Source organism: Alosa sapidissima, chromosome 10, assembly GCF_018492685.1.
Source record: "Alosa sapidissima isolate fAloSap1 chromosome 10, fAloSap1.pri, whole genome shotgun sequence".
NCBI classification, from domain to species: Eukaryota; Metazoa; Chordata; class Actinopteri; order Clupeiformes; family Clupeidae; genus Alosa; species Alosa sapidissima.
The window spans coordinates 10562353-10583244 of NC_055966.1; the positions used below are offsets into that span (position 1 = coordinate 10562353).

General features: G+C 47.6%; 1 protein-coding gene across 7 annotated transcripts in view; it reads left to right on the forward strand.

Annotated features, from left to right (window-relative positions):
* Positions 1–20633, forward strand: part of dyrk1b (dual-specificity tyrosine-(Y)-phosphorylation regulated kinase 1B) — a 40877-nt gene extending 20244 nt beyond the window's left edge. For 6 of the 7 annotated variants that reach the window (XM_042108047.1, XM_042108045.1, XM_042108046.1 and 3 more), the window contains 10 exons: positions 9536–9678; positions 10435–10554; positions 10997–11185; positions 11491–11638; positions 12023–12309; positions 13216–13362; positions 13957–14118; positions 15691–15994; positions 17138–17241; positions 17901–20633. In XM_042108047.1, the coding sequence (XP_041963981.1) occupies positions 9619–9678; positions 10435–10554; positions 10997–11185; positions 11491–11638; positions 12023–12309; positions 13216–13362; positions 13957–14118; positions 15691–15994; positions 17138–17241; positions 17901–18632 (2253 nt within the window). In that variant the 5' untranslated portion in view covers positions 9536–9618 and the 3' untranslated portion in view covers positions 18633–20633. The remainder of the gene's footprint in view (positions 1–9535; positions 9679–10434; positions 10555–10996; positions 11186–11490; positions 11639–12022; positions 12310–13215; positions 13363–13956; positions 14119–15690; positions 15995–17137; positions 17242–17900) is intronic. The other variant, XM_042108044.1, reaches the window with a different exon arrangement.
* The last annotated feature ends 259 nt before the right edge of the window (positions 20634–20892 follow it).

Sequence of the window (20892 nt, forward strand, 5' to 3'; positions counted from 1 at the left end):
GTGCTGTTGCTATGGAATATGAGCAAGGTTTGGTCTATGAGGATGCACCGCAGGTCATAGTTGCCACAATGCAGCAAGCAGCCACACAGAACAGTGTGTTCCGTTGAAATTCCAGCACATTACAGATGAGGGTAAATTGAACTGATTTAATTGAAGAGACTGGATTTTTCTTTTAGAAAGCAGAAGTCTTTCAGAAGACTTATCAAATTTCTGCAGAAGGGTATCTAATTTATGTTATGCAATCGCTGCATAGTGGGTATCAAGTAAGAATTAAGAAACAAAATATGACGGCTTAACTTCAAAAAAACATTTTTACTATTTTTTTAGAAATATTTGGAAAAAAATGTTTGAAAAAATATTTTTCAGTATTGATGTGAAACTTAACAAGCAAAATTTAATTGTAACAATGTTTTGGATAGGTGAAAGACTAGTTGTTCTCGCATGAACACCAAATGGTGTTCCCTTTTCAGTTATTACTTAGCTTGTTTTGGAAAGGAGTTCATTCTCGTTCTGTCCAAGCATTGAATTAAAGGATTCAATTATCCGTCAATTGCTAAGCTGCTTAATGCAGTTAAGATATAATTGCTTAATTGGCCCATTACAAGAACGTTTCCAAACAAGCAATTTATTGCTTCTGTAGATTGGCATTATCAGTACTACAACAACAGAATGGGAAAACTTCAACAGGTGTTATAACTCCTGAACCCCAGGAGTCAAACGATTGAAAATCCCTGGATCAATCAATCCATACAAGAGTGTGAAGAATGAAATATGTTTACTGATGTCACTACCACTAAATAGGCATCACAATTTTCTTTCTAAGGGCTCAAACTAACCTGTGCCTCAGGTTTGTGGACACCTGTTGATTTGGTCAGGACCTTCCTGTCTGAGGGTGGTTAAGACTTAGATGAGTACTGGGTACCACATCCTGTGACTGGGGCAGCCACCCAACATGCCCGCTCCTTCTCCCTCAACCAATGTAAGCTTTAAATTGGATTGTGGAAGGTTCCGCCCTGCTTACAGCCCAACCTCTCTTGCCCTCCACTCTAGCCAGCTCTCATCAAGGATACAAGATCTGGGTCACTTCACAAAGTGGAAAAAAAAAAGTACAGATATGAAAAATCATCGGCACTATTTTGAGTTGTCGTTCAGGAATACAGCTGAAAGGCCAGATACTTTGCTTTTGTGGAGACAAAGCTTTTTTTTTTAGGTGACCTCCACTGATGACAATGTTTCAGTTTTAGTTTGGCCCTAAGGAGACTGTACCGGAGTAGTAAGGCTCTCACTATTGACCCTGTGTGTTATGCAAGAATGACACCTTTTCTGAAAACGACAACCCCTCATTTTTGTAGCTAATGCCAAGCTGATACCCAACGCAGCCCAGGACATCTGGTTGAGCAGGCCCTGGTCACATCCCTTTCCAGTCACAGCAGTTTAGGTGTGAATCAAAGCATTCAGTAATAGGTCCTGGACCTGGGGTTCACGAGGCGGGGTGCCTGATGAGGCTAGCAAGGTGGCTAGGTGCAAGGCATTCTCATACCTAGATAACTGGGTAGCTTTCCAGCTATTTTCCTCATTCATTATTAAATTAGGTTATTTATATCCGTGTCGCCAACCAACTCTTTTTCCCGCTGTCTATTTTCGTCATCTCAGCGAGGTCGCTCTGGCGGAGCAATGTGGACATAGCTGGGTTTTGGAGGCCTGAGTTACTGTCTTAAAGATAAATATACCCCTAGAGTGAAAGGCACTATGCAAGTTATGAACCTAGGGCACAACGTGTTACCCTGCACCCCAATTCTCCCCTCTCTCTCCTCATCTCTCTCTCTCTCTCTCTCTCTCTCTCTCTCTCTCTCTCTCTCTCTCTCTCTCTCTCTCTCTCTCTCTCTCTCTCTCTCTTTCTCTGTTTGTCCCTCTTCTTCTCATTCTCTCTGTTCAACTATGTCAAATTTCTGAAGTTGATTGAAAGCATCCCTTTGGAAAAAAAAGATAAAATATTCTGTATTAATTGTAGGTGTTTTAAAAGAGTGCAGCAACAAAAAAAAAAACAGTAAAAGATGTGTTTCCTGTGATGTTAGTGGAGTTTGGACCTTGCGGGGGAGACATTTGTTGGGTGCACCCCACACTCCCACACAAACAGATAGCATAGACACAAGCACACTTTCTGAACTTTGCTCCTCTCCCTCTCCCTTCCTTTGAAGTTGTTTGTTTCCTACGCCAATTTATAGTCTAGAGTTGAAACGTGGTAAGTTTCTTGTGTGAGTTATACGATTTCAGTTGCATCATGTATGTTAATGTTTGATCCTCAGGTTTTGGTCAAGAAAACATATGAGCGTTCATCTCTGCAGGATACTTTGGAAGGTGATATTTCATATAATGTGGATTCGCCTACTGGTGCCACTTGTTGGATGACTGTGACGGAGGGTGTATTTTGACCTCTGTCCTCTGGTTAGATCGGGACATTGTCCAAGGGGTGAATGAGTCCAACAGGACACCCAATCTTTGGTCGAACTCAAGTAACCGTAGCTGAAAAAAAAGCGCACACACTTGAGTCTCTACAAGATGGGGTGCTACAGACATCCCCGTGCTGCCAGTTCCTGTGAACAACCCCCCCCTTCCCCGGTCAATCTCTGGGACTCTCAAACGGTTTGGGCTGAAACATTTTGTTCGCCAGTGGAGTGCAAGTGGGTGAACCTGCGTGAACAGAGGGCTAGTCCAGGCTCTAGCTGTCCTACATCTCTTGGCAGACATACAATTCCCCAGCCGTACCCCTCCCTGCACCGTTACCCCCCCCCCCCCCCCATCCCTCACCAGCGTGTATTGCTCACTGTATCCACGCTGACACAGCCAGTTCCATCACGGAAAGCGCATTAAACATTTAGCAACTCTACCTTTTCGCTCTCTCTCTCTCTCTCTCTCTCTCTCTCTCTCTCTCTCTCTCTCTCTCTCTCTCTTGTCTGTTTACTTGTTCTGACATAATCTGTCTCTGTCTCTCTCTTTTGTCTCTTCCCCTTCTCTCTCTCCTCAACACATCATCTCTCTCTCTCTCTCTCTCTCATTTCATTTTCTGCCCTCTGTTGCTGAGGAGTCAGGAAGTAGGAAGTAAACCCTAAAGTTAAGTTTATATCAATTGCCTGCATCATACCACCTCTAGTGGCTCACCTCAGAGCAGGATTTTGACAGTAGAGACCGTGGGCGCGAGAGGAGGCTGTTGTGGGGGTGTGTGCTTGACGTTGGTGGCCTTCCACCCTTTAGGCGTAGCGCCCACTCAGTGGGATGAGCAGAGCACATAAGCTCTTTTTGATACCTTACTTTCTTTAAACTGTTTTCTACATGTGCGTAGCAGCAGAAGTAGCCTAAGGAGTGGCAGACAGAGAGATGGTGGACAGTATGGGTGCGCCTGGGTATAAAAAAAGTTAACTAAACAAACAATTAAGTTTGGGCGAATTAACCACGAAATACTACTAATAGTTTTGAAAGTCGATCCCGCAGTTACTCGTTTTCTTTATTTTAGCTGCTCTGGGTTCTAACGGTTTGGAGAGGGAGCCTGATGCTTCGCCTTCAGCATCGGAAGGAAGCTCACACTCGGTTAAATCAATTTCTCTTGAAGTGGTCCAAATGTCCACCCGCTTTGCAGTGGTTATGTCACCTGGATTGTGTGCCCCAAGTGTTCCTAGTTTAACCAAACAGTTTGTTTTAGTTCACCCCCTTCCCTCAATCTTGTTGGTACCCCTCCTGTCTTAGCCTTTTGATTTTGACTGGGGTTGGGTTGTGTTTTATTTTATGTCTGACTCTTGTGTGAGCAATTTACCAGTGTCACTGTTTGAGCTGCCCACCCAGATGGTTCTTTATTAATAGCGAGGGGTCTGACTCAGCTTGGGGTTGAGGGGTGGACGGTGGTGGTGGTGGGGGGGGGGGGGGGGGCATCTAAAGTTCGACCGGACTGAAAGGGAACAGGGATCAGAATGGAATGGGGTTATCACGTACTGGGTAGGCAGGCAGACGTCAGACAGAACAGAAGCCACGTCTTTGTGAGCTGGTGAGAGGGAGAGAAGAGCGAGAGAGAGCGAGAGAAAATGAAAAAAAAAAAAAACTTCAGTGACTCAAACTCTGGATTCCTGTATTCCTAAAGCTGCAAGCTCATTGGTGGTTATTCCAGTGCTCTGGATTCCTATTGGATGAGAGAAGGGGGCATGTGCTGCCTCTTGAGTTGCTAGTTGCTAGTTCAAACTCTGAGGATGGAGAGCTCTCTGTAAACGGGTGAGTGTGTGAGCACGAGAGAGGGAGAGAGATAGAGAGGGAGGGAGGGAGGGAGGGAGGGAGAGAGCGGTTGGAGGCTGCAGCAGCACGAGCACTTTGAAACTTCATTTATCCTCCTATGAATAATCTTTCCTCCTCTTCCTCCTCCTCACTTCTGACTCAGGCAGAGACACACGAGCAGGGTGTGAGGCAATGCACAACCACAAACAAGACACACACACACACACACACACACAGAGAGAGAGAGAGACACAAACACACACACTCACAGCAGCCAGACAGGCAGCATGTGGGTGGTCCAGAGGAAGTGGAATGAAAGCGCTCCGCCTTTGGGCGCCAGTGCAGGAGCCACGCCAGAGGAAGTGATGCAAAATCGCTACGGTTGCACACAAACCCCCTTTCCTGGCGAGTGGGGGGGGGGACAGGTACATTCCCCCACCGCCCTACCCCACCCTTCCATCGACTAGTGTACTGGTGTGTTTGGGAGACGGGGGGTCAGCGGGGTTGCTCAGATGGGGCTGCTGGGTGGTGCAGGACAGGAATGTCCTGGTGTGATATTTCAGGTGTTGGCCCAGACAGCTTCCATGGCTGCCAGGCTGCATGTGTCACAGTACCACCTTGGATAAAGCCCTCCAAGGCGAAGGTGCCTGATTGGCAGGCAGGTAGCAGGACGTGTGCCATGATTTAAGGATAGTCTGAAGGTCTGCGTGAGGAACGCCGTGCCACCGGTACCGCCGCTGGTCTGCTAACTGCCAGTGAAGGACAGAGAGGGGATTCTCCACAGATTGGAACCTCAGTTATTTATTGTGTGTTCCAGTTTCCGCTGACCCGCTCCTTGCACATACACAAGAATATGCGTATACACACACACACACGCACGTACTTACAAACACACACACACACACGCACGTACTTACAAACACACACACACACACACACACACACTTACAAACACACACGCGCACTCACAAACACACACACACACTTACAAACACACACACACACACACACACACACACACACTCACAGAGGCATACAGTACACAGTGGTGTGGTTGTCTCAGCTGTGCCTGTCTTTCAGTGGGGTGGGTTTTAGAGGGCAGAGCAGGAGTGTGACTGTTCCCCTGTGACCTGCACTCACTTAGACCAGACTGCAGACACCAGTCACTCTCTCATACACACACACACACACACACTTTATTTTCATTTACATATGGGTTGTCCATATCTACATATATATTTGTATTGTACATGAAATCTCCCATGTACTCGTGTTAACAGCCAGTTATTCTGTGTTAATGTGTGCATTAACCTTCACCTTTTGAGTGTGCCAGAACACATTGGAGTCGGATATGTTTCACAGACATTGGTGAGCTGTTTGACTTGGTTAGTGAGTTCACTCTGGATGGTGACTTTCCCATTGTGGACAAGAAAGTTGGAGCCTGTACTTGTTGGTTAGCTTGTTGCTGAAGCTGCTCCTTGTCATGTCGTACTTTAGTTTACATATAAGCATATTCAGCCTTGTGTAGGAGATAATGAGGTATCAGGGGACACCTGAAGTGAGGTGTGCTATAGCTGGTTGCCTCAGTCATGTTGGTATGGGACATGCTTATCCTTCTCTGGTCATTCTAGAGCTCTGGTCCCCCCCCCCCCCCCCCCCACACACACACACACACACACACACACACACACACACACACACACACACATATATACACACATACACACCCCCACCTCTGTTTTTTTGCTCATTCTCTTCCTGACTACCACTCCTCCCACCCCTAGTTGTGTGTCCAACTTTGGCTCGATGGCACCACTGTTCCCATTACCCTAACAGGGAATAAGATAGGGGTCGACACGGACATGAGCGGGTGGGCGGGAATAAGTGGGTGGAGGGGTGGGGGGGGTTCAGCTGTTCCATACCCGTCCAACCCCACCACCACCATCCTCACCTCCCCTCCCAACACCACTGCCATCCCCATCAGCACCCCTCCTGTTCCTTAGAGACAGGGAGTGGGCTGGTCTGTTGCCATGGTGACACCCTGATTGGCAGCTGGCAGCTGTATTTGGTCAGCTGTGGGGAGGGGGGGTGCAGAAGTGGTGGAGGGGGGTATACCTCATGGTCTGTGCGTGGTTAATTGCCCCAAATGATTGCCTCAGACACCACTTGATATATTTAACTACTGCGATTTGACACTTGCATAAGTGACAATAAATCCCGTGCAGGCACCTGTGTCTCTATAGATGAGCGTGTGCCCTTACCTATTATGTTTTATTAATACTCCCCCATTAGAGCCAACATTTATGTGAGTGCTTTGGCCAGATCACTGAGACTGAGAGGGAAAGAGGTAACAGGCAGAGGGAGGGAGGGAGGGAGGGTGAGAATAGCATTGTGGGAAGGGTTGCTGATACAGCACAAGCTACCAGGGTTTATTTATAGAGACCTCGCCGCCCAGCCCTTGGATACTGGCAGCCAATGAGCACATAGAGAAGGAGGGGGCCTCTGCCAATCAGAGCGGAGGAAGGGGGGTGTCACACTCAGGAAGTTCTCAATGTGTTCGCTTCAGCATTTAAAGGCACAGTGTGACATTTTCTCCTCTGCTACTCGGTGGCTCGTCCTCGAAACAATCGTCATGTCCCTCCCCAGACCGAACGAGGCCAGGAGGGAGTGGGGGTGGGGTGGTGGTGGGGGGACTTGCCTAATTAAAACAACGCAAAAGAATCTGGGCTAAATCAAAATCATCCACCGTCCTGGTTTTTTACCCGGAGCTGAGCAGCAAACAGTCTGCCGCTCCACTGGCCTGAGCAGCGCAGCAGCCTCCCTGTTGCTGGCCATTAGAAGAAGAAGGAGGAGAAGAAGAAGAAGGAGGAGAAGAAGGGAATAAGAAAGTCCCTTTCCTCCCCTTTTTCTGCAGTGAGCTCTTGTCTTAAAAATCTTTACAAAATCGGCATTAGCCAAAGCATTTTTTTTTTTTATTCAGCAAAGAGAAGGGGGGGTGGGGGATAGAGAACGTTGTTGTATGCTATTGATTCAACTCTCTGAGAGTGGAGCCAGGCCCTGGCTGCAGGTCTGTATGAGCTGAGACCAACAGTCTCAGAGGAATCACTCACATAACCCTCCCCCCACACACACACACACACACACACACACGCACACACACACCTTCTCATGACCACCACCTCGACATCTCAAGCCTGAGGCCAGGCTTGGCCCTGCCCTGGGACTCCTCCTCATGGGCATGTGTCGGCGGTGCAGGGTCCGTCACTCCCTGGGATTGATGGCGCTCAGATGTGTCGTTCTGCACTTTGTTTAAACTACGGCCATTGATCGGCCCGGGCTATTTGGAGTTGTAATGTGTCGTTGATAAATTTCACCCCCATCCGTCCCCGGCTGTCAGGCCGGCCTCGCTCTCGGGGATAAAAGCTTTTCCGCCCTGTGGAAATATCCCATCAATTTCCCATCCCTGTCTGATGCTCATATTCTCTGCTTCCGCACCCTTCCGCAAAAGGCCTGCTGCGTAATTACGGTAACGGCACTAAAGACACACACACACACAGAGAGAGAGAGAGAGAGACAACCTGACACATACTGAACACACACACCACACACACAGTGAGACAGAGTGAGAGAGAGACACAACCTGACACATACTGAACACACACACCACCTCTGACGTTGCAACTGTTCATAAGACTGTTCCAGAAACGCCACCAAAAAAAAAGTTGAATCCTGTAGTTAAGAATGTTATCCATCAAATATGGGACGGCATTAAATCTGCATAAGCTGCGGGTTCACCGCTTAGTCCTTCCTTTTGTCTTTTGGAACACAACGCTGTGTGTGTGTGTGTGTGTGTGTGTGTGTGTGTGTGTGTGTGTGTGTGTGTCTAGACGTGCACATCTAATAGTTCCCCTGTCCTACATTTTGGCACCCTCACAGTTCCCTCTGATGTGCACCACTTAGTTAATTCCCTAACCATGCTAGCGTGAATCTCCTTATTCATCCAAGATGTCCTCCTCTTCATCAACCCTTCCCTTTTAGGGCATTTATTAGTCATTTAATAGTCCCAGGACTTTTTTTTTTAAAGCCCTAAATTGTGTTTGGTATTTGTAGAGTAGGACTTTTAAGATCATGCTCCCATAAACCTTGACATGAAACTAGACCTGAGGACCACATTGGACCACCCTAAAGGAGAACATCCCCATACTAGACCCGAGGACCACATTGGACCACCCTAAAGGAGAACATCTCCTACATGGCCAAAGGTCCGGGAGAGTTCTGGAGGAACTCTGCTCCTCCCAAACAGCTGTTTCTGTTCATCCCTGGCCATTAGTGCGAGAACACATAAATGACCCTGTGTTGCTGCTGCGTTCGTTCTCCCCTCTAAACGGTATGACCAGCATGGCGCCCTTCGTTGGCTGCAAGAGGCCAGTTAACCCTGGCTAGTTTCACCTGATGCAGTATGAATGTATGAGGATGAAACAGACTGGTAAGGACATCAGCTTCCTGTTTGTAAACCAATCAGGTGTTGAAGGAAGTTGTTTAAATAGACGCTGCGTTTGAGTGGTCGGTTCACAGGTTTCAGTTGAAGGGTTGCAGCGCAGCACACTGTGTGTGTGTTCCTTCTGGTTAAGATGTTCAGAAAGGCGCTCGCTCGCTGTTTCCCTAAAGGTGTGGCAGTGCTGCCATGGCTCTGCCTCTCTTCCGCACTCACTCACACACACACACACACACACACACACACCACACACACACTCTCGCTCGCTCTGTGCTGGGCATGGTGACCCGGGTAATTGAATGGCTGTGCCTCCATTGTGTGTCGGGAGGAGCAGGGAGACCTGGAACATGCTGCACTTTCACTACGAGTGCCACCTCCACCAGCATCACCACGGCTGCTGCTGCTGTGGTCCTCATGATGGATTAGTGAAAGATCTGGGCTATGGACTATATTCCTGGGTCTCTCCCCAGAATCCGCCCACACTCCTCATCCCCACTGCATGTCCACGTTTCTCTGTGTGTGTGTGTGCGTGTGCGTGTGTGTGTGTGTGTGTGTGCGTGTGTGCGTGTGTGTGTGCGTGTGTGCGTGTGCTTCCCCTGCAGTGCAGTCCTCTTTCCCCCCACACCCATGTCAGTGTTCATGACGTGAGATGCTCAATGGTGATATGTTCACTAAAAGAATCTCTTTTTCTTTCCCTCCTCAACTACCCTCCCATCCCTCTCTCTCTCTCTCTCTCTCTCTCTCTCTCTCTCTCTCTCTCTCTCTCTCTCTCTCTCTCTGAAGGTGGAAGCAGCTCAGGATGCAAGCCCTCCTCCTCTACCCTCTGCCAGCCTGCCGCCTTGGGCTTCTCCCCCGCTGAGCCAACCATGTCGAGCCAGCACAGCCACCCCTCCTTCAACATCAACTCCATGGCCGAGCAGCAGCAGGTACCCCAACGCTGCCACACACACACACACACACACACACGCAGTGACGTATGCATACAGTATCAGCCTACTGTCCCACATACTTTGGAACACTCCTACAGCCCTAAGCACATACACGCCTTTACCATTACCACACACACACACACACATACATGCACATACACATACACATAAATACACGCACACACACATGCACGCACAAGCACATTTTTACACACACACACACACACACACACACTCACGCAGTGACGTATGCATACAGAATCAGCCTACTGTCCCACATACTTTGGAACACTCCTACAGCCCTAAGCACATACACGCCTTTACCATTACCACACACACACACACACATACATGCACATACACATACACATAAATACACGCACACACACACACACACACATACATACATGCACATACACATACACATACATACACGCACAAGCACATATAAACACACACACACATATTATGCAAGCACACACACATGCAGCCATATTTATTAGAACACTATAAACAATGGTGTGTGGCTTCTGTTACATTTGTTGCATAGCTAACTTGACCCGCTCACTAAAAAAATATACCTACATTCACAACAAGTATGCTTAAATGCTTCCTCAAATCTGAGCATTAAACCATGAACAGTGTGTTTAGTATCCAACTATATAGAGCCAGTAGCCCAACCTTACTAGGTCTACTGCAGTGATGTCTGCTGGAGGTCCTCTCTTCACTGATGTTGCTGAACCCTTCTTCCAGGTGCTGTCAGATATGACCATACTGCAGAGGAGGATTCCCCCGAGTTTCCGAGATCCTGCAAGCGCCCCGCTGAGAAAGCTCTCTGTCGATCTCATCAAGACTTACAAGCACATCAATGAGGTGAGAGGTCACCCGTCCCGCACTGGTCCCCAAGTTCCGGCTCCCAGTACAGCGGAACAAAGGGATGTTGTTCTGCAAGAGAAGGCGCCCATTGGCGCGAATGTTTCAGCTCCTGTACATAATGTGTGTTTAATGTCTATCTCTTTTTCTGTCCTTGTCTGTGCACCTTTGTTACCCTCTCATCTGCTGTCCTCTCCCTCTCTCCTTCCTCTCTCCGTTCTTCTTTCTTTCTGAATTTCTTTCTTTCTTTCTGAATTTCTTTCTCTTTCTCTCCTCTCATCCCTCTTCTCCTCCTCCCTCTCTCCCTTCCTCTCTCTCTTCCTCTCTCTCTCTCTCTCTCTCTCTCTCTCTCTCTCTCTCTCTCTCTCTCTCTCTCTCTCTCTCTCTCTCTCTCTCTCTCTCTCTCTCTCTCTCTCTCTCTCTCTCTCTCTCTCTCCTGTAGGTGTACTACACTAAGAAGAAGCGGCGTGCTCAGCAGGTGCCCCCTGAGGACTCCAGCACCAAGAAGGAGCGCAAGGTCTACAATGACGGCTACGATGACGACAACTACGACTACATCGTGAAGAACGGGGAGAAGTGGCTGGACCGCTACGAGATCGACTCGCTCATCGGCAAGGGCTCCTTTGGACAGGTGAGGAGCACTCTGGGTAAAAGAAAAAGGTTAGGATATGGCAATGTAAATGATATGGAAGGTCTTAGAATCTGCTTCTATGGAACTCTACCATGTACAGATCAATGGCAGACAAGATGAATAAACTTCAAGGTCAAGATATAAACAACCTGAAGTGTCTTGCCACAAGAAACTGACAAGAAAGAAAGATGAATGATTTCTTTATGACTTGCTTTCCTCATATGGTTATGCCCCTGGAGATGAGAATTTTGCATGCAACACGTTACAGAACTCCAGACACTAACCTCTCGTCCATGTCTTGCCAGGTGGTGAAAGCCTATGACCACCACGAGCAGGAGTGGGTGGCCATCAAGATCATCAAAAACAAGAAAGCCTTCCTGAACCAGGCCCAGATTGAGCTGCGGCTGCTGGAGCTCATGAACAAACACGACACAGAGATGAAGTACTATATAGGTGAGAGAAGCTCACCACACTGACACACGTCAAGTCTAGTTTATTTATATAGCGCATTTCATACACAGAGGTCATTTAATTTGCTTTACATAAACAAAAGCAAACATTAATAACAACAGTAGGCATGTTGGCCACTGTTGCTCTTCCAGAGTTGTGGTCTGCCTGACCCAAACACTCCTTATTCAGTCTATTGAATGCAAACATGTAGTGTGACCTCATAAAGGAAATGTTATGTGGGCTGATTGAGTGACTTCCTGTCGTTCTGGCTTCTCTCCTGTGCTCCCTTCCTTTCTGTTCTCCTTCCTCTCCTCCCTCCTCTCTCTCCTTCTCTTCTTTTTTCCCTCTCTATTTCCCTCTGCTCCCCCTATCTCCGCCCTCCTCCAGTCCACCTGAAGAGGCACTTCATGTTCCGGAACCACCTGTGCCTGGTGTTCGAGCTTCTCTCCTACAACCTGTACGACCTCCTGCGCAACACCAACTTCCGCGGCGTCTCCCTCAACCTGACGCGCAAGTTCGCCCAGCAGCTGTGCACGGCGCTGCTCTTCCTGGCCACGCCCGAGCTCAGCATCATCCACTGCGACCTCAAGCCAGAGAACATCCTGCTGTGCAACCCCAAGCGCAGCGCCATCAAGATCGTTGACTTTGGTAGCTCCTGTCAACTGGGCCAGAGGGTGAGGAGAGTGTGTGTGTGTGTGTGGGCTGTGGGGAGGGGGGTAGTAGTGTGGTCGTCCACAGGGTGTTTGTATGTGTCCCTCATAAGCCACCCCAAAAGCTGCCCAAGGGTGTGTGTGACTGTGAGTGAGTGTGTGTGTGTGTGTGTGTGTGTGTGTGTGTTCTGGCATGGGTCAGGAAGGCTTACACAACACATCCCTGGCATCACACCTCTTTAACGGGGGAAACGGAGACCTTGAAGACGAACTCCAGCTCAAGGATGGAAGGGGTTAAGGTTACCAAGGGGATGAGGGAAACCATGGGAACAGGGGCAGACGAGTGCACCCACATCCTCCCTTTGGTTTCAGAGCTGTACTGATGAGCTGCTAAAGCACCTGATTGAGTTGTCTCTCAAAAACAAGCCCCCCCTACTTTAAAATCCCCCAACCTGTGTCCCCTAAAGGACCGCCATTGCAGCCCACTAAGAGGTGAAAATAGACAGCGGGAGTCTGCCTTGAAGAATGCCTTGTGCATTACAAGTGATTTCTGCACGAGATGACATAAGGGTGTGCTGTTGCTATGCCCGTCAGGATGTGCTTTATAGCAGGCTGGCACAGAGGGAGCACATGGTAAAAGGATCCACCCAGTGACTAAGAAATGGGCCTCTTCTCTAATGCACATCTCCAGAATAGAATCCCTCTGGTTCAGTGTGCTGCTGCTGCTGCTGCTCTCACTCCTGCTGTTCCTGCTGCTGCACCCATTTTCATGCAGTCGGACACAGAGTCTAGTGACCTCTAGTGGCGAAAAGGCAAAACTGCATCTAAATGTGTTCAGTCTGTTGATGAGGGTGTTTTCCATGCTCATACATGTATATGCGTGACTCCCTCTAATGTCGTCTCTTCCCCTCTGCTGCGTGTTCTCCACAGATCTACCAGTACATCCAGAGCCGCTTCTACCGGTCCCCAGAGGTGTTGCTGGGGATGCCGTACGACCTGGCTATAGACATGTGGTCCCTGGGCTGCATCCTGGTGGAGATGCACACGGGAGAGCCACTGTTCAGTGGCTCCAACGAGGTACATAAAATCTGTTTTATTCACAAGAGCATGTATTCGCTCACACAGTTCAGCATCTGTCTCGTGCTTACCACTGATCAGATCTCATTCAAAAGTACTGGCCTTTTAAAATTTGCTAATGATGAGGTTTCATCATCTTTGGATAATATGTCTACTGGTGCAATACTTATAGATCTTATTGAGGTTTTTATAATATGGTTGATCATTATCACCTTCTTCTATGTAGTATTGTTTTTTTAAATACATTTTCTGTTCATAAATACCCATCTTAAAACAATATTTACTTCCATACTGGTCATCATATACTGTAGTCTAAGCCATTCAACTTATTGTAGCCCATATAACTTGTGCTTTCTGGGGCTCTACTGAGTTTGGGCGTGGTTAGGTGTAGGAGAGCTTCTGTCTGACTGTATTTATGACTTAACGGTGTTATGTATTTTGTGTGTGTGTGTGTGTGTGTGTGAAGGACCCCTTTGAGAATGAGATTTAAAATGATATTACACTATATTATATTGATTATATGTCACTGGACCTGCGGGTCGACTGGAGCCTCTGCGTGCTCCTGCTGACTGACCTGTGTGCTCCGTTTGTCAGGTGGACCAGATGAATAAGATAGTGGAGGTGTTGGGAATCCCTCCCAACCACATGCTGGACCAGGCCCCCAAAGCGCGCAAGTACTTCGACAAGCTGTCCGACGGCCTGTGGACCGTCAAGAAGAACAAGGACATTAAGAAGGTACTATATCCCTCGGCTTCCGTGAGTAACACTCTGCTACTACTCCACGTTAAGTAGAATCCTCATCCTCCCGCTCCCACCTCTTCTACCCCACCACCCCCAACACCCATACCGCTGTCCGAAGAGGGAACGAGAAACTAAAGATGGAGAAGAGAAGACCACAAGATCATAAAAGCCAGGGCTGGGGTGGGGGGGCATTTGGTGTGGTCAAATTTGGATGCTTATTTTGGAGCTTGAGCTGTGCTCTCCTCCCCTCTTGTCACTGCCACTCGGTCACCTCCCCAATCAGAACTGGCCCCAAGCCCCAGCATAGTCATCAGCCTCCTTCTGCCTCCGCACCCTTGCATCTGTCAATCGTCAATAGTTTACACTCCTCTACTCACCACCATGATCACAGAGGGGACAACTTTTTGATTAGTGAATATAAGCAGCACATATCAGGTAAAGGGAGTTAATTGGGAGGGAAAGATGGCAAGAGTGATGGAGGGAGGGAGAGATGGTGGAGGATGGATAGAATAAGGAAGAAAGCAGAGGGAGGTGAAACAAGGTGAGCGCATTCCATGTAGAGGGTCCAGACAAAGCCATAATTCACTTGGCAAAAAGAGATTACATTGTGTCAGACCAGGTCAGCTCAGCCTGTGTGTGTGTGTGTGTGTGTGTGTGTGTGTGTGTGTGTGTGTGTGTGTGTGTGTGTGTGTGTGTGTGTGTGTGTGTGTGTGTGTGTGTGTGTGTGTGTGTGTGTGTGTGTGTGTGCGCGCGCGTCCATGAGGGAGAGTGAGGGAGCTTATGTGGTAAGGAGATAAATCAAGTCAGAGCAGTAAGGTGGGGTTTCCTGTTCAAACAAACACCCTGTAGCCAATAGCCTGATGTCTACGTGCGTGTGTGTGTGTGTGTGTGTGTGTGTATGCATGTGTGTGTTAAGAGGAGGAAGGGGTGCCAAAACGAGTGTATCCATAAGCGCCTCCATTCCTCGAGTGTCTTTCATCCCTTCACCCCAGATGTAATCTCATCCATTTCCATCCCAGCACCATTATCCACCAAGTCCTGTAATGAATCCATAATCTCACTGAGACAATACCTGATCTGTAATCCATTGACCTTCCCTCGTAAACCCAATCGCCCATAGCACATCACTTACAGTAGAATGTTTTGTCATATTATTGAGATGTTTATGTCCCAAGAAAGCAAGTGTGATTTGTGTCATGTAGTTGGTAGCCAGTGAGTCCACTGTGCTTCTGTTGCTGTTTCAGTGGTTTTCATGAACGGGACAAGTAAATATGCTTAAATATGCACCAACATTTCTCTGAGGAAGATGCAGTAACATCAAGCATCAGTCTTTTACACATTTATTAATAAAAGAATATTTGACTGTACTTACATCCAATGAATTTCTTCTTTGTATTTATGTAGCTCTCTTACGAAATGGCTTGATGAGATTATGGGGGCTGAAAAATGCTGGGAGTGTTAATGTTCTTCCATCTCGCGCTCTCTCTCTTTCTTTCTTTCTTTCTTTCTTTCTTTCTTTTCTTCTCTCTCTCTCTCTCTCTCTCTCTCTCTCTCTCTCCTACTCTTTATCACTTCAACCATGGTCAGGAGTACAAGCCCCCAGCCACGCGGAGACTCCACGAGATTCTGGGGGTGGAGACCGGGGGTCCGGGCGGGCGGCGGGCCGGGGAGCAGGGTCACGCCCCGTGCGACTACCTGAAGTTCAAGGACCTGATCCTGCGCATGCTCGACTACGACCCCAAGACGCGCATCACGCCCTTCTACGCCCTGCAGCACAACTTCTTCAAGAAGACCACGGACGAGGGCACCAACACCAGCAGCTCCACGTCCACAAGCCCTGCCATGGACCACAGCCACTCCACGTCCACCACCAGCTCCGTGTCTAGCTCTGGTACGACCACATTCACACACTCCACATCCACCACCAGCTCCGTGTCTAGCTCGGGTACGACCACACTCACACACTCCACATCCACCACCAGCTCCGTGTCTAGCTCGGGTACGACCACACTCACACACTCCACATCCACCACCAGCTCCGTGTCTAGCTCGGGTACGACCACACTCGCACTCGCCAACACTCTGTTGGGGATTATTTTTTGCCCACAAAGGTTGCTTTGTTAGTGACTTTGGTTTTTCTAAATTGGCTTAGCTTTTTATTGGCCACTGTGTGAAATTTCCTAAAATATAGCACAAGGAATTTAACAGCGCTCCTGTGTATATTTGAAATTAGACCTGTACCTGCCCACACCTGTATCGATACACTAACGCTAAGCCGGCTGTGGGCTATATATGTTATCGGAACTCCCCCTATTACCGTCGGTCCCGTATATCCGCCGTCTTGCGTGTATGTGTCACTTAATATCCATTTCTATACAAACCAAGACGACGGACTCCTAAAGAAATGCAAGCACCCACACCATAGGTGTATCTAAATTAGCTATGTACCAAAAATGACATTTTACCGTGACTCTGAAGAGCTGTAAACTGTGTTGTAAGGCTGCGTGTACACAACCGCTTGGACCTCCAGTGGAATTTTAATTTCATGACGAGAATTCTCGGTCTAACCGTTCATGTGCCGTTGAAACGGTGTAAATAGGCGACCAATCAGGCCAGCACTATAACTCAGAGCGTGGTAAACAAAATCAGATATTTCAGGCAGTAAATGCTCCTGTTAAGAACCAAACCAGATTTTGTTCAAATCTACACACCTATGGCTACTGAAAAATGTAAGGTTCATTTAGCAAATGTTATTTTGAAGTGTTAAAAAGCATTTCCAAACAGAAGTGGTGATAATTGGGGGTGTTACGATATATGTCCACCCTCCAGGTATATCCAGACATACAGGCTAAAACACCCACATCAGCATATTTTAGCTTTAGCTTGATGGCCACTACATGTTGAGCACCAGCTGCACAATGATGTATTCCCAGCCGACGTGACAGTGCCACACTCATGGGCGACGTGACAGTGCCACACTCATGGGCGACGTGACAGTGCCACACTCATGGGCTACTCTGCTTCCTGCTTCCAGGTGGATCCAGCGGTTCTTCCAACGACAACCGAAATTACCGGTACAGCAACCGGTACTACAACAGCGCAGTCACTCACACGGACTACGAGATGCAGAGTCCACAGGTAGGTGGTCTTCACTCGCAACCGCAAGACTTTTTGGATTAGTTTGCTATTAGGGCCTAATTTACTAAAATCCCAAATGAAGAATTAGAAGAAAAAATAAAGTATTAAAACATTTTGATGAGCTAATGAAAACTGCGTAGATGACAATGAGTACAAACATAATCGACAGCAGTATTTACTACTACTACTACTAAATACTTGTGATTTTGCACATTTGAAAGAAGCAATCCTCAGTGTGCATGTTTGCAAGTGATATTGAGTTTACATGTTTTTAAAAATGCAAACCTTTAGTAAATTGGGCCCTTGGTGTGTTAATGGACTTTACTAGAGTAGCATTTACTGGAGTAGGATTTACTTTACAATTTCTTGGGCTTCAGTCAAGGTGTGTCACTCTTCTAATTCATGCCTCCTCCCATCCTCTGTTCATCTGTTGTTTTCTTTCCACAACTCTTTTCCCATCCTTCCTCCTCTCCCTACATCCTTCCTCTACATCCATCCCTTTCCCCCCTCTCCATCCTTCCATCCCTCCCTCTCTCATCCCTCTCTCTCCTCTCCATTCCTCTCCATCCCTCCCTCTCTCTCCTCTCCATCCCTCTCTCTCCCTCTCCATCCCTCCCTTCCTCTTCCCCTCTCTCCCTCTCCCTTTCTCTCTGTCCCAGGCTCCGTCTCAGCAGCAGTTGCGGTGGCCTGGCGGTGAGGCAGGCGGTGACCCCCAGTACCCCCAGCTGCTGCTCCACAAGCCGGCGGCCACGCAGCACTCGCGCCACTTCATGGGCGGCGGGGGCATGATGGAGACGCACCACCCGCACCCCATCTACGGCAGCCACCACAGCAACGGGCGCGGGCTGCGGCAGCCGCAGGGCCCACAGAACCAGCCGCAGGGCCAGAGCTCGCAGCCCGGCCAGCAGGGCGGCGCTCTCCTGCCCGTCTCGTCCCCGCAGATGCAGGACAGCATCGAGCTCAGCCTCACGCACCACCACCACCTGGGTCAGTCTTCCATCCTGCAGCCGCCCCCACCGTCCAGCCTGGACTCCAGCCAGTACGGCTCCTCAAACCTCCACCTGGGCCTCTCCGCCTTTCGGACTAGGACGGTCATGGGCGCTCAGCCCCCACAGGCCGCCTCCCAGCAACAGTTGGCCCAGACGCCGGCCTCTCAGGACAGCATGGTAGCTGCCTCGGGCCTGGGCTACATCCCCCCCTGCTACCCGGGCAGTAACAACAATAACAACCCCCCCCAGGGCAGTGTGGGGGTGGGCGGCGGCCTGCTCACCGGGGGGCCTCCGCCTAGGGGAGTTGGGGGCGGAGGGGGGCGGCCCGATTCCGAGGAGTCGGCCATGATGGGCGTGTGCAGCAGTGGAGGTGGCAGCGGTCAGAATGCAGCCAACTCTTGATAAATCTTGAACAAATTCCAAAAGCCATACAAAAAGTTTTAAAGGATAAAAAAACATAACAAGGATGATCCAACACGCATTACGGACGCATATAGTAACAAACACCTGACACACAGATGACACATACACACACTTGGCCACTCATGACAGAAATGCAGAGATAAACTTGTGAAATATCAAAAGATTTTTTTTTTTGTTTTGTTTGTTTATTTTTTGTTTTGTTTTGCATGGGAAGAAGTTGGAGGGAGGGGAAGTGGGGAGGATTTGAGAACCTTTGTATCTTTTTTTTTTTTTTTTTTTTCAGTTGAATTTTTTTTCCCTTTTTTTCTGTTGAAAGAATGGAGCAGAGGGCTGAAGTGGTTGGAAGTGAAAGTTTCAGAAAGTTTGTTTTTACAATTATTATTATTATTATTATTATTATCATTATTATTATTATTAGATTTTATGTGATTTGAGGACAGGTTTGCAGCGAGATTTCTGTTTTGAGGGTTTTTTGAGTGTGGGAAATAGAGGGCTGAGGAAGGATTGATGTGAGAAACCGAATGTGGTGCTTAAGAGAAAAGGCAAGAGAGAAAACCCTTTTTTTCGACTTATGGTCTAGAAGTAATTTTTACATTTTTAATTTATTGAAAATCACTACATGCGGAGGGAAACAGATTGGAAAAGAGTTCAAATTTTGAGAGGAGGGTATTTTTTTCTGGGGATTATTTATTCTGTGATTTTAATTTATACAGTTTATAATTTGTTATCTTTTTTTTTGAGGGACAGATGACACGCATACACAAGACAAGTTAAACAAACTGGGATTTTTGACTTTTTTTCCGTTCAGTATGTCCCACTCCCCCCACTGTACCCCCCTACCCCTCTCAAACACACACAAGAGACACACACACACACACACACACACACACACACACACACACATACACCCTCGACACATAACAGAGAAAACACTTTTGTTACTTTTTTTATGTTTCCAATCTTCTCTCGCTTGACAACACTGGCTTATATATCTCGAAACTTATGAAACAAAAAACCATACAAATAAAGAGTAAAAAGCAAATGACAAGCAAAGCGTAGTCACACCACAACGAGAGAGTGCCGTCTGGCGGAGGCTGAGACGCCAGCCGCTCCCAAGAGGAGAGGGGGAAACCGAACTCCCGCGTCACTGCTACGGAGGAAGTGATGCGAGGAGCACGAAGAGGAGAAAAAGAAGAAGAAAAAAAAAACACATAAACAACAACAAAACATTTTGCCAGAAGGAAAACCAAAATGCTTCCCTGTTGTTTGTTTAAAAATAGTCTGCCTTCTAACTTCGCCATCTCATCAGACTGTCTCTTGATCTCTCCATCTCTCTCTCTCTTACCCTCCTCTCACACACACACGCGCTCTCTCTCTCTAGCCCTCTGTCTGTCTCTTGGGTTATTTTTTTTTACTCTGAGTTATTTGTTTTTTGTTTTTGTTTTTTTGACAGAAAACTCTGAAAAGTAACATTTTTGTTTCTTGATTATTATTAACTCGAGATATGCTAAGCCAAATCTTGCTCACTCCCCTTCTCTCTCTGTCTTTTCTCAGCTGATCTTTCTTATCTTCCTCTGCCCCATGTTTCTGTTTGAAGGAGGCGGTGGAGGGTCTGTGTTTTTTTTTTTTTTCTTTCTGATTTTGTTTTTGCAGGAGGATGGAGTACATATATATGTGTGTATATGTTTCTATATACATGAGGAGGGGATGTCTCTCACCCCCTGATCCCCCTGATAAGCGCTCTCCCTCTGGCTCTGACTTCGCATCTCTCCCTCCTGTTTTTCTCTCGCGCGTCTGTTCCCTCCCTCCTTCCTACTTCACAGCACTCTGTGAGTGCTGTGGGCCATCAAGTCAGAAAAAAGTGAACTACTTCTCTCTCGGCTGCTATCTCCACTCTCAACCATGTTCGGATTGCTGCTAAAGAAAAACAGACAGATAAATAAATGAAAAATAAATAAATAAATAAAAATGAATAAACTTTTTAACCCTCCTGCTTCAGAAAAAAATGGAAAATAAACCACTGCATCTCATGTATTTATTACTATTTAACAAGAAAAAAAAAGAAAAAAAATGAACCTGTGCCCTGCTTTGTCTTTTATTTGGTTCCTTTTCTTGCTTTCAGGGAAATCACTGCTTGTATTCATGTGACCTTTCCTCTTAACAATGCTATGTATTTGACATAGTGCCTGAAAAAATGAGTGGGAGCAATGCACATGAAAGATAACAATTGGTCTTATGA